This window comes from Oratosquilla oratoria, chromosome 10 (assembly GCF_046742065.1).
Source record: "Oratosquilla oratoria isolate Oo_2021 chromosome 10, ASM4674206v1, whole genome shotgun sequence".
Classification (NCBI taxonomy): Eukaryota; Metazoa; Arthropoda; class Malacostraca; order Stomatopoda; family Squillidae; genus Oratosquilla; species Oratosquilla oratoria.
Window position 1 is genome coordinate 8,698,897 of NC_134786.1, and position 13,023 is coordinate 8,711,919.

The 13,023-nt window shown below is 45.4% G+C and overlaps 1 protein-coding gene across 1 annotated transcript; it reads left to right on the plus strand.

Annotated features, from left to right (window-relative positions):
* The first annotated feature begins 10,167 nt into the window (after positions 1-10,167).
* On the plus strand, positions 10,168-12,763 carry LOC143028721 (protein O-linked-mannose beta-1,2-N-acetylglucosaminyltransferase 1-like). The gene is made up of 2 exons (XM_076191091.1): positions 10,168-10,701; positions 11,216-12,763. The coding sequence occupies exons 1-2, from the start codon at positions 10,462-10,464 to the stop codon at positions 12,761-12,763; spliced, it is 1,788 nt and encodes a 595-aa protein (XP_076047206.1). The 5' UTR covers positions 10,168-10,461.
* Positions 12,764-13,023: the final 260 nt, after the last annotated feature.

Genomic DNA, 13,023 nt, shown 5'->3' on the forward strand with positions numbered 1-13,023 from the left:
ATTTGAACCTCTAATCATAGTATGGTCGTGACAACTGATGTTACTCCCATTCAGCATTCAGGGGGGAAGGTTTTCCTACAAATCCAGTTTTAAGGTCTTGCAGCAATCTTCTACCAGAGAAAGTGCCCAAGATTCTGAAGGTACAAACTGCTAACCAACTAAGTGGTGCACTTTGATTACATTACCAGCCAGTTGGTAGACTTTCACTCTACTGCAATCTATTTTCAAATTAACGTCCGAAAACCCAACAGTAGCTAAAAAAAAAAAAATACTTTGAGACTTGCTGCATTTATTAAAAGCTCAAACCTCTTAATATTAATGTATATTAAATTACAATCAAAATATGAACGGTGAAGGATTCCCCCATGTCCTCTGGCGCTGGGTCAAAGGGGTGAAAATTTCATATAAGCCTAACACAGCCACAAGAGTTGGACCAAAACTCGAGACTACTTGCATTGCAGCCAGTCCTGCTCTACACTTCCCCATGAAGACTATACCCATCACTCCAGTGTAATGCCACAATTCCATCCAAATTCGAGAGAACTGGCCTAGCCCCATCTAGTGTACGCGGGCATGCACCTTTTAACTGTTTTACCCATGTACGCTGGTGCCGAGAGACGCCAGTTTACAATTGCTAATGCAAGGCATTTTTTTATCCACTTGGAGCATGTGGGAACGTATAGAGTGCGAATAAACTTGTTTTTTTTTTTCTGGGTACCTCCCTGGTAAGGGAAGAGCCTTTAGTATGTGTATCAATTTGGAACTCGTTACCTGAAAGTAGTTTAAATGGCTCTTATTATATCTTTGATTTTTCTCAACCTTTCCCACTTGTCCTTATCTCGTGGCTGGCGCATAAGTAGTGGCCAAAGAGGAACAATAATTCCATTCCCTAAACAATGAAAACCTCAAAGTAACTATTCAACTCCGTTGGATCTTGAACCTCGGGTAGATTCTTGCCCGCCAACAGTAACCCCCTCCATGCCCTTCGGTCCTGTGCTGCTTCCAAGTTGCTTTATTTATTCCTCTTCCGTCCATCGCATCCACACCATCCATCCATCTCATTCGAGGTCTCCCTCCGTCTTCCCGGCATTTTATCAATCGTAACTAGTTTTGGAATTTAAAGTAACTACTGCATAGCCAAAATTCTGTAAAAGGTTTGTTCAGACTAGTGGCAATTGGAATGCTATCTTCACTAAACATGGAACTGGGGACACAATCTGCACAGAATTTAGCAACTATTTCTATGCTGAATGGTTTAGAATTGGCATGTGGCAAATCCTGTAAAAGATCCTCCAAAATGTTTAAATTGAATACAAACCAACCAACCTAGCAACATGCTCGCCGATCTCAATCTTCAAACAACCTCGTTACATCTCATTTTAGTATCAACATGAATACCATCTTCCCTCTTCCCTTTTCTACAGTGATCTTTGTTACCAAAATGACCCCTCCCCCTAAATGAAAACTTCAAAATTGCTCCCATAGTTTTAGAAATCCTACGCCCACATGTACCAACTTCGTAAAGTAGATCAGCACCTAAAAAATAGGACTGAGTAACAAAACTACAGAACGCAGGAGGGTATTCTAAATGGCTAAATTATAACTTTCACTCCTGCATGTGTGATGTCATTTTGAAATAATTCAGACCTTTTTGTTTAACAGTTTGGTTTGAACAGCTTTATAGCAGCTACTGCAGTACTAATATATGATAAATCGGTCTTTATTAGTTTTTAAATTCGGTACGAGATCAATGGGGTACGGATTTTAATCTTGACTTTGGGATTAACGGAAAGGTTGAACTTCTGCACTATAGATAAGGACATTTTATTCTTGTAAAAGGATGGAAAATAAAAATTGCTAAAAAAAAAAATATATAGCAAATGTGACAAAGCAAATGAGGCAGAGCAAATGAATAACGTTTTAGAAGTGCCGAATTGGAATGAAAATAGTTATCCATGAGAACAGCTTGCCCAAGATATCACAGCACATTATATAGTGAAGGATAGTTGCTCCGGACGCAGGCACGCGCTTCATGGCGTTAAATCACCATACTAGAATACAAAAATGTACTTATACTTGGTCTAAACCGGCAAATGTCATTTTTCGTTTATACTCGAAAGTGCAATAATAAACGATGCATAAAACTAGATATTAGGAGAAAGGTTGCCGGAAAAATACTTGCAGAAATCCCTACATTGCACCTGCATGCGGGGAAAATGCAAGAACCATTAGTTTAAAATCGAATGTACAGTACATTGTAAAAACAACGGACAAGAATCCGAACTCGTCTAACTGGTAAACCCAAAATTGGGATCGAATCTTTCAAAATAGAATGTACATGACACACTACAAACAAAACATTAGGGGTAAACGACAAGATGTTCCTGCAGAATCCACAATTGGCATTTGCTTGTAAGGAGTGCAGGCTGAGGAAAGCCGGCATGCAGTCAGCGAGTCGGAAAACGCATCCACACTAAAAATAAATTGCCACAAGCCACCTTTAATTGACTTGCGATACGAATGAAAGCTCACATGGCCCCGACCTATGGATAATGCTGTGGCATCGCACAAGCAAGGGAGGGGGAGGGGGAGAGAAGGAAAAAGACGAGGAAAGGGAATGAGAAGGGAAGGGTTAAGGGTGATTGCTCTGGGTGCTATTTTCTGCCCGGACAACAACGCCCAAAGCAAAGACACCTCTTCCTCCTCTTCCTCCTCTCCCTCCTCTCCACGTAGCCGGGCAATCGTCTAAATGTGCCCACTGGGGCAAGGAGGAAGAGGAGGAGGAGGAGGAGACGGAGGAGGAAATTTGAGAGAGGAAAAAATGGAACAAAATTGAGAACCATTAGTTGAGGCTTAGCGATGACGCGAGACCTGCACTTCGAGTGAGGAACCTCTCCCTCGAAGTTTCTTCAGGATCCTTCTCCAGAAGGCGTCTGCTCGAGGAGGAGCTCTTCGACTACGTTCTTACAGACGCCAAATCGTTCTGGTTTTGTGTCAGTGGTATGTACTGGTGAAATGTTTGCCGTGGCGAGAGATTATCACGTTTATTTAGATGAATAACAAACACACAAACACACGCACACACACATACACGCACACACACATACACGCGCGCACACATACACGCGCGCACACATACACGCGCGCACACATACACGCGCGCACACATACACGCGCACACACATACACGCGCACACACATACACGCGCACACACATACACGCGCACACACATACACGCGCACACACATACACGCGCACACACATACACGCGCACACACATACACGCGCACACACATACACGCGCACACACATACACGCGCACACACATACACGCGCACACACATACACGCGCACACACATACACGCGCGCACACACACACACGCGCATACACATACACGCGCGCACACATACACGCGCACACACATACACGCGCACACACATACACGCACACACGCACGCACGCACGCACGCACACGCACGCACACGCACACACTGTATATATATATAATATATATAATATATATTATATATATATATAATACATGACCTTATAAGGGTGTATGGAACGTGTGACTGTAAGTCAAAGGACTACCGATTTATCTCCTAATTTTGTTTTATTCAATTAATTCCATTGTATCTATTTCTATTCTATTTATATTTTTTTCTTTTGTTTTATTTGCCTATTTTTTGTTGGTTTATTTTATGCACCATTTCTTTTTCATTTTTTCTATATCTTAATAATTTATTCATTAGTTTATTCATTCATGTATCTATTTGGTTATTCATTAATTTGTTTATTTCTCTTTTTATTTATTTTTATTTATTAATTTCCTTTGTCTATTTTCATTTTTATCTATTTGTTTAGTTACCTGTTTTTTTTTTTTTTTTTTTTTTTTTTTTTTTTTTTTTTTTTTTTTTTTTTTTTTGACAAACAAAAGAAACTTTCCTGCAGTGTCTGCTGCTATCATGAATCATCTCGCGTTGGCTGTGTTGTCACTGAGCTGCATGACATCCATGGAAGCGTCCGTTTGCATCTCCTCCTCCTCCTCCTCCTCCTCCTTCACCGTCCCCTCTCGCCACAGGTAAGTCTCCAAGCCACGAGCAAAAGTTTTAACCTTCGCAGACTTTTTTATAATACAAAATTTGTCATTCCATTTCACGGTATGCAATATTTTTAGGTTAGGTTAGGTCAGGTTAGGTTAGGTCAGGTCAGGTCAGGTTAGGTCAGGTCATATTATGTCATGTCATGTTATGTCATGTTATGTCATGTTATGTCATGTTGTGTCATGTTGTGTCATGTTGTGTCAGGTTTAGGTTTAGGTTAGGTTAGGTCAGGTCAGGTTAGGTCATGTTAGGCCAGGTCATGTTATGTCAGGTTTAGGTTAGGTTAGGTCATGTTAGGCCAGGTCATGTCAGGTTAGGTTATGTCAGGTTAGGTCAGGTTAAGTCAGGTTAGGTTAGGTTTCAGATTAATATTCATTTCTTACCTCTCAAGTTGTTGAAATCAACTGCATGCCGTGAAATGGAAAATATCCCAAACTTCAAATTCTTTGTCTGACAATATTTACTAATAACAAAAATAACTAAGTTTCTACGTAGCAAAATACATCACGTACCAAAATAATAATAATAATACGGACGTTGTGGAAAATGTAGCGTGAGTCCATACATGACTACGTGTATAAAAGATGTGAAAATATATATATTTTATATACTGTAGATGCTTAAATACTGGAGACTAAGAGACGGGACCCCACTAGCGTTGGTCCTTTCCTGTATAATGTGATTAGGCAGGGAAATACACATACACACACATACATACACACACACACACACATACATACATACATACATACATACATACACACACACACACACACACACACACACACACACACACACACACACACACACACACACACACACACACACACACACCTCCCTCCCTCCCTCCCTTGTGGCGCAGTGGTTAGAGTTCCCGGGCGTCACTACGGCGGTCCGGGTTCAAATCCCACCCAGGGCTGAAATAATTTCAGTATCGCTGCGCAGCGAGTCGTTACTCCAACTCTCGTGGGCAGAGAATTGTGTGTGTGCGCGTGTAAAGGTCACAGCATTACCCATAGTCAGGTTATATATGAGCTCAGAGCTCTCTTCCGGGGGAGGGGGTGTAGCTATCGATCCCGAGTCCAACACGTGATCCAAGACCATGGTGAATCACACACACACACACACACACACACACACACACACACACACACACACACACACACACACACACACACACACACACACACACACACACACACACACACACACACACACACACACACACACACACACACACACACACACACACACACACACACACACACACACACACACAGAGTATACCATTCTCTATTTATCGTGACTCACAAGAAACTGTTTCATGCAGATGTTGAGAAGGGAAAGAAAACTCGACTTAGCAATATATAGATTATCGTCTCGATGCAATCTGTCGTCACAAGGTAGGAGAGTCGGCGGGTACGAAAAACGTTATACGCTCCAATAATGTTTAAATGAAATTGTTTCCTAATGAACAAGTGACCTCGCCAGAATCGAGTAGAAATAAAATCTGCAATTTGGGTTTAAGTCGATCATAGAATGTTTTGTGCTCTCAATGGATATCATTCTCTCTCTCTCTCTCTCTCTCTCTCTCTCTCTCTCTCTCTCTCTCTCTCTCTCTCTCTCTCTCTCTCTCTCTCTCTCTCTCTCTCTCTCTCTCTCTCTCTCTCTCTCTCTCTCTCTCTCTCTCTCTCTCTCTCTCTCTCTCTCTCTCTCTCTCTCTCTCTCTCTCTCTCTCTCTCTTTTCTTTCTTTCTCTATTTCTGAGAGAGACATACAGACAACCTGATTCCTTAGCCTACAGCAACGAGAGAGAGAGAGAGAGAGAAAGAGAGAGAGAGAAACACAAATTACAAGAGAAAATGAGCTGAGAGATTGGAAAATAGCGCAAAGATTAACTTAATCAGCGCTTCTATCCTTGGTGACCAGAGTTAAAAAATGAGTTGCACGATGGATATAAGTATGTTGTGGACGAAACAGTTTTTGCATATCCTCAAAGAAAACGGACATTAGGACAGAGAACAATAAACAGATGAATGAATAGATAAATAGATCAATGAAATGAATAAATAAATAAATAAACAAATCTAAGAAATTAGATAAGAATTGAATAGAATGAAGTTAAAACTAAAATGGAGTAATGTGGAACGAGGTTCTTGTCGACATTCTGTTTGTAGTTCTTTTAGGCGAAATGCTGTACAAAAGGTGGTCCGCATCCCGTTAGGAGTGTCAACGCGTGTCGACAGGTCCTGAGGTCTGTGGCAGGACTCGTAGTAATGGATTTAGATTTAAGAAGGAAATAGGCAAGAACTGGTTTACCTATAGAGTGGTCAACGAATGGACATGGAACTGCCTAGTGTAGGCCTTATGGTCTCTTGCAGTCTCCTTCTCCCAACTCATATTATGAGAAGTTCCCTCGTTCGGTGGGAAAAGGCTCGAAATTTTTAAACAAAAAGACAAAATTTATATATTTTATTTTTTTATTACTATATTTGTTGCTCTGACGGTTAATTTGAATTTAATCTTCTAACGAATTTTCGCCAACTTAAAGTAAATGGGTCGTTTCTTTCTTTTCTTCCTCTTCACCCCCATCCTCCTCTTCTTCCCCTCCCTCCTCTTCTTCCCCTCCCTCCTCTTCTTCCCCTTCCTCCTCTTCTTCCCCTTCCTCCTCTTCTTCCCCTTCCTCCTCTTCTTCCCCTTCCTCCTCTTCTTCCCCTTCTTCCTCTTCTTCCCCCTCCTCCTCTTCTTCCCCTCCCTCCTCTTCTTCCCCTCCCTCCTCTTCTTCCCCTTCCTCCTCTTCTTCCCCTCCCTCCTCTTCTTCCCCTCCCTCCTCTTCTTCCCCTTCCTCCTCTTCTTCCCCTTCCTCCTCTTCTTCCCCTTCCTCCTCTTCTTCCCCTTCCTCCTCTTCTTCCCCTTCCTCCTCTTCTTCCCCTTCCTCCTCTTCTTCCCCTTCCTCCTCATCTTCCCCTTCCTCCTCATCTTCCCCTTCCTCCTCATCTTCCCCTTCCTCCTCATCTTCCCCTTCCTCCTCCTCCTTCCTCCTCCTCCTTCCTCCTCCTTCCTCCTCCTCCTTCCTCCTTCCTCCTCCTCCTTCCTCCTCCTCCTTCCTCCTCCTCTTCCCCTTCTTCCTCTTCCCCTTCCTCCTCCTCTTCCTCCTCCTTTCTCAACCTCTTCGTCTTCCTCCTCCTTTCCCTCTTCCTCCTCCTTTCCCTCTTCCTCCTCCTTTCCCTCTTCCTCCTCCCCTTCTTCCTCCTCCCCTTCTTCCTCCTCAACCCCGTCCTCCTCTTCCTCCTCCTCCTTTGTGTTCCTCCTCTTCTTCCTCCTCCTGTTCCTCCTCTTCCTCCTCCTCCTGTTCCTCCTCCTCTTCTTCCTCCTCCTCTTCTTCCTCCTCCTTCTTCCTCCTCCTCCTTCCTCCTCTTCTTCCTCCTCTTCCTCCTCCTCTTCCTCCTCCTTCTTCCTCCTCTTCTTCCTCCTTCTTCCTCCTCTTCTTCCTCCTCTTCTTCCTCCTCCTCTTCCTCCTCCTCTTCCTCCTCCTCTTCTTCCTCCTCTTCTTCCTCCTCTTCTTCCTCCTCTTCTTCCTCTTCTTCCTCCTCTTCTTCCTCCTCTTCTTCCTCCTCCTCTTCCTCCTCCTCTTCCTCCTCCTCTTCTTCCTCCTCTTCTTCCTCCTCTTCTTCCTCCTCTTCTTCCTCCTCTTCTTCCTCCTCCTGTTCCTCCTCCTCCTCTTGCTCCACTCTTTGTTCCTCCTCTGCCACCTCCTCCTCCTTCCTCCTCTTCTTCCGTCTCCTCCTCCTATTCCTCCTTTACTCTCCTTTCTTCCTTCTCCTGTGCTTCCTTTCCTTCCTCCTCCTCCTACCTCCTCTTTTACCTCCTCCTCCTCTTTTACCTCCTCCTCTTTTACCTCCTACCTCCTCTTTTACCTCCTCCCTCCTCTTTTACCTCCTCCTCTTTTACCTCCTCCTCTTTTACCTCCTACCTCCTCTTTTACCTCCTCCTCCTCCTACCTCCTCCTCCTCCTACCTCCTCCTCCTCCTACCTCCTCTTTTACCTCCTCCTACCTCCTCTTTTACCTCCTCCTCCTCCTACCTCCTCTTTTACCTCCTCTTTTACCTCCTACTACTACCACCTCTTTTACCTCCTCCTACCCCCTCTTTTACCTCCTCCTCCTACCCCCTCTTTTACCTCCTCCTCCTACCCCCTCTTTTACCTCCTCCTCCTCCTACCCCCTCTTTTACCTCCTCCTCCTTCACCTCTTCCTCTTCTCCTTTACTCTACTTGCAATCACCTCTTCCCCCTAACCCCGAGAGTCACCCTCTCCTCCTCCTCCTTCTCCCTCTCCCTCTCCCGCCCTCTCCTCCTCCCCCTCCCCCCTACAGGAGACACTTCGACCACAACTTCGTCGGAGACTTCGACGTCCCCTTCGTCAGCGTAGAACAAGTTCTTCAGGGGATGCCGCCGACCCAGTTCTTCTCGCAGCGCCTCAACCTCCAACAACCAGGTGGGTGGAAATGGACCTCAAGGAGCACTTGGTGGAGGTGGACCTAGAGGTGAACCTCAAGAACTTGTTGAAAGTGGATCTCGGGGAGCTCTTGTTGAAGGTGGACCTCAAGAAGCACTTGACCCAGTAGTCCACAGGTCGTTTCAGGTCATGGCCTTGACCTTTTTTAACGGTCAACTTATTTTTGATAAGAATAAATCAACCAATCATACACAAGTTTGAAAATGTATTTTGAATGGACCAATGTCCAACTTGTTACCAAATTTACTTGCTCACTACTCTAGAACAATAGCCTAGCTCCTGTAAGACCAAAGACCCCTATTCCCTCTGTTCCCCTCTTCCCCCATAGAGATGTGGGAAGATCGGATGACCGTAGCCGGCCACTGCGGGGCCGCGGGTCTTGCTCATTGTGAAACTCGAGGCAACGATTAACTGAGGGTCGTTTCGCACGTATCGACTTTTCGCCGTGCACCGTCAATGTATCTATGGACGCTTTCACACGTCACGACCATGTGTGAAAGCGTCCATAGAAACACCCACGGTTATTTGAGAGCACGACGTCGTGTCGCGGACAGCGCACGGCGAAAAGTCGATGCGTGTGAAACGAGCCTGAGACCCCTTTCAGACGAGTCCCCGGACGAAGAGGACCAGGATTCTTACGAGGACCTCGGACTCCTGAAGGGACCTCGACGATGTCTGTTCGAGACGGGAAAGAAGACCTCTTTGCTCGACGCCGGGGACTTCGGGAGAAACGCTTTGGGGACGAAGGAACCTCCCAGGCGGAACCTCGAGGGTTTTTACTCCGAAGGAGTGAGATTCGTTGTCCTTGACCATCGAACTGGAAGGTATTGTAAAATAATCATGAATTTATTATAATCATAATCGGTTTATTGAGTTAACAACGATACAGGGATGTACTGAAAATATACAGTTTGTGTTCATTCTAGAGATACTCCATTTTGAGTACAAAAAAGAGCAGAAACTCCACAGATGATGGTTTGTTTGTTTGCTGCGATCGAGTGTGTGAGTGATTCACCACTATGGTCTTGGATCACGTGTTGGACTCGTGATCGACAGTTATTAACCTCCCGGAAAAGAGCTCAGAGCTCATATATGATCGATCTATGGGTAATGCTGTGACCTTACACGCACACACACAACCAATTCTCCGCCCACGAGAGTTGGAGTAACAACTCGCAGCGCAGTGATACCAAAATTGTTTCTACCCTGGGCGGGATTCGAACCCGGACCCCCATAGTGGCGGTCGAGTGTGTGTGTGTGTGTGTGTGTGTGTGTGTGTGTGTGTGTGTGTGTGTGTGTGTGTGTGTGTGTGTGTGTGTGTGTGTGCGCGTGTGCGTGCGCGTGCGCGTGTGCGTGCGCGTGTGCGTGTGTGTGTGTGTGTGTGTGTGTGTGTGTGTGTGTGTGTGTGTGTGTGTGTGTGTGTGTGTGTGTGTGTGTGTGTGTGTGTGTGTGTGTGTGTGTGTGTGTGCGTGCGCGTGCGCATGTGTGTTTGTGTGGTTTGGTGGTTAGGTGTGTGTAGGGGGGGGGAGTGACCACTGCCCGGGTCAAAAGCAATGCAGCAAGACAAAGCACATCCGCAGCAGAGCCAGCTGCTTCACTTACACATCGACCCATCCACCCTCCCTGACTATGCTCAACTAGATGAGGCAAATGGTAGAAAGGTCAACATATTCAACCATTTTTATCGTTATTACTATCGATATTACTTGCTACCGCCATCAGTAAAAATCAATGTTATTTAGAATGACGTTTTTTTTTAAACACTTCTAATAATGTCCATTTTATTATTACTCTTTCTTTTTTCAGACAATTATTGACCCACACCTTTGAGACCACCGACATGGCTTCATCATGGATCGACCTCATGTGGTACCTGTCACAGGTCAATGAAGGTCATATCATGCTTCTGAGCGTCCGAAGATCAGGGTTCAGAGGTCTCCGGCACGCTAAGGATCTCCTCGTGTCCCTCGGGTCCATCTTGGTAGAACACATGGACAGCTCTAGTCTGTGGACTTGGGTGGCAGTGAAGGGCGGAAGAACGTTGTCAGAAAGTCTCCTAAGACGTCCGCATGACCGAGTGGTGAGTCCAACTATACGTTTTAGCTAATGAAATACCCAACACAACGATAAGTGAGTCTAAGGCCCCTTTCACACTAGGCAACTAGTGACCGTCAATGGTGACGGTCACTACTTGCCTGGTGTGAAAGTCTCTGGTAACTCCAAGCAACCAGTGACTGTCACTAAGTTGTGGAATCCTTTCTCATTATCTCATTAGTCGAAAGAATGGCATCAGTGGAGGAGGTGCTTCTGTTGGCTTTGCTGGTCAAGAAAAAGAGACGCTCGGTGAAGGCAACTGGCAGTGACGGTCACTTGTTACCGGAGCGGGCAACAACCATAGCCTGTTGCGCAACCGGGCAACCGCAGTGACGTAGTGTGAAAAACTCAATTTAGAATAATGGTAGGCAACTAGTGACCGTCACTAGTGTGAAAGTGTACATGGACGATCATGAGAGGTTGCGTGTGCATGCATGCGTGGGTGCACGCCGCCTATCCTATTTTGAAATTATAACTCCAAATACTCCAAACACTCTTTTTTTCAGCCCTTTGAGGCGAGCCTCCACACGGAAACACTTCTTCCTCTCTCAACCAAACCTCTTCCTCGAGCCACCTCGCCCTTGGAAACTTCGAGGTGGGATTTCTGCAGCTCTCATGGTGCCTTGGCCGGCCTGTGCGACGAAGAAGCCCCGGACACTTTACGGTGGTCCTCAGTTCCAGTACCAGGACTCCTGTCCCAAGTTCCGGTTTTCATAATTACCGGAAAGCGACTCCAGTACCTGTACCACAGTTTGAGTCAGTTACTGCGCTGCCCAGGAGCTGTGCGCGAGAACGTCCGGGCCATCGTCGGCTCAGACGCCTCCTCGTCTGTCATGAGTCTTCTCGAACTCTTGGCCATCCCTTACATAAAGGTCGAGGCACATGGGCTACGTAACCACAAGCTCTTCCAGTTCTATCGAGGAGCTTTCCAGTCAGTGGCAGACAAGTTTCCTTCAGCTCCAGCCGTGGTCTTCCTAGACGAAGACGTCTATCCTTCTCCAGACTTCTTCGGTTTTCTCAACCAGACGATCAAGATCTTGGTGGAAGATCCTTCGCTATACTGTATCAGCCTCAGTTCAAGTACTATAAGAGGACGAGGGCCTCAGTATGCCCGAAGGTCCGCGTCTCAGGTAGGATGGGGTTTCGCGCTTACCCCATCTTTTATTCGGGAAGCCTTGGCCCAGTGGCCAGACGATTCTTTAGATATAGAATATTTGTACGATTTCTGGTTGTACGAAAACGTGAGAGGAGATCGTGAGTGCATCGAACCCGAAGTCGCGCGGTCGAGACATTACGGCTTAGGAGTGAATAGTGCCGCTATACATGAGATTCAATCATGGGGCTCCCCGCTCTTAGGCTACTCTGGAGCCTCCATTATCAACCTCCACGAACTCTACCTGGAAACGTACCAAAGGATCATCGCTAAGGATCTTCAGAGAGCTGAGGTTCTTGGTCCACACGAGAATCCTTGTTTCCCAGACTTTGTTGAAAGACTTTCTGCCAAACCTAAGGGTACACCAGTTGTTTTGTACTACCAAAGAGAAAATGGGAATTTTACAAGTAACTGGTTTTTCATTGGGTGGTGTGCATCCTTTCTATCGTATTCCAACCAGGGTGACCACCAGGGAGTATACATTGCTTACTTTCCTCGACAAGAACGGCCACAAATACAATCGCCACGGCGCCCGGGAACAAAAGATTTCAACAACTCGCAAAAACAAACGAACACTCTCCGTGAGTACCCGACAGTCAATAAAAGCCTACGATCGTTGAAGGATCTTGACTTAAGAAAAAAACTCTTCTTCAGTAATTACAACGCACGTCCATCAGAGAACCAGGAAGACGATCTCATCAAAGTCTACTTCGTAGGATTTCCGTTCTCGTTCTTTTCTTCTTACAAGCCCAAAAATTCTTACGTCTATAGAGTAGATGATCTGGACTATGATACTCATGACGCAATATACGATGCTATGCAATATACCCCTGAGACCCTTAACATAAGAGAAACAGAATTTAGAGATTCAGTCAAGAGGCTTTTTTCGTTATGAAATATGTTCAATAAATATAATAAGAACATGATCATTATGGTTTAAACTAACATCCCGAAGGTAGGGGAAGTGTGTGTGTGTGTGTGTGTGTGTGTGTGTGTGTGTGTGTGTGTGTGTTTCATAACCAGCGCTTCTATCCTTGAGGACAATACCGCACCGAAAAAGTCGAGTCACGGAGGTGGTGAAGCAAAGATGTACGGAGGGCACACGGAATGTAAAACAGAAGTGTAACAAAGATCAGCACTTTTTTTTTAAGGAGA

Bases quoted from the DNA above. Each gene is read 5' to 3' on its own strand.
- LOC143028721 (XM_076191091.1), top strand. From the start codon at position 10,462: ATGGCTTCATCATGGATCGACCTCATGTGGTACCTGTCACAGGTCAAT. The intron at 10,702-11,215 runs GTGAGTCCAACT...AAACACTCTTTT, and splicing joins GACGTCCGCATGACCGAGTG to TTTCAGCCCTTTGAGGCGAG.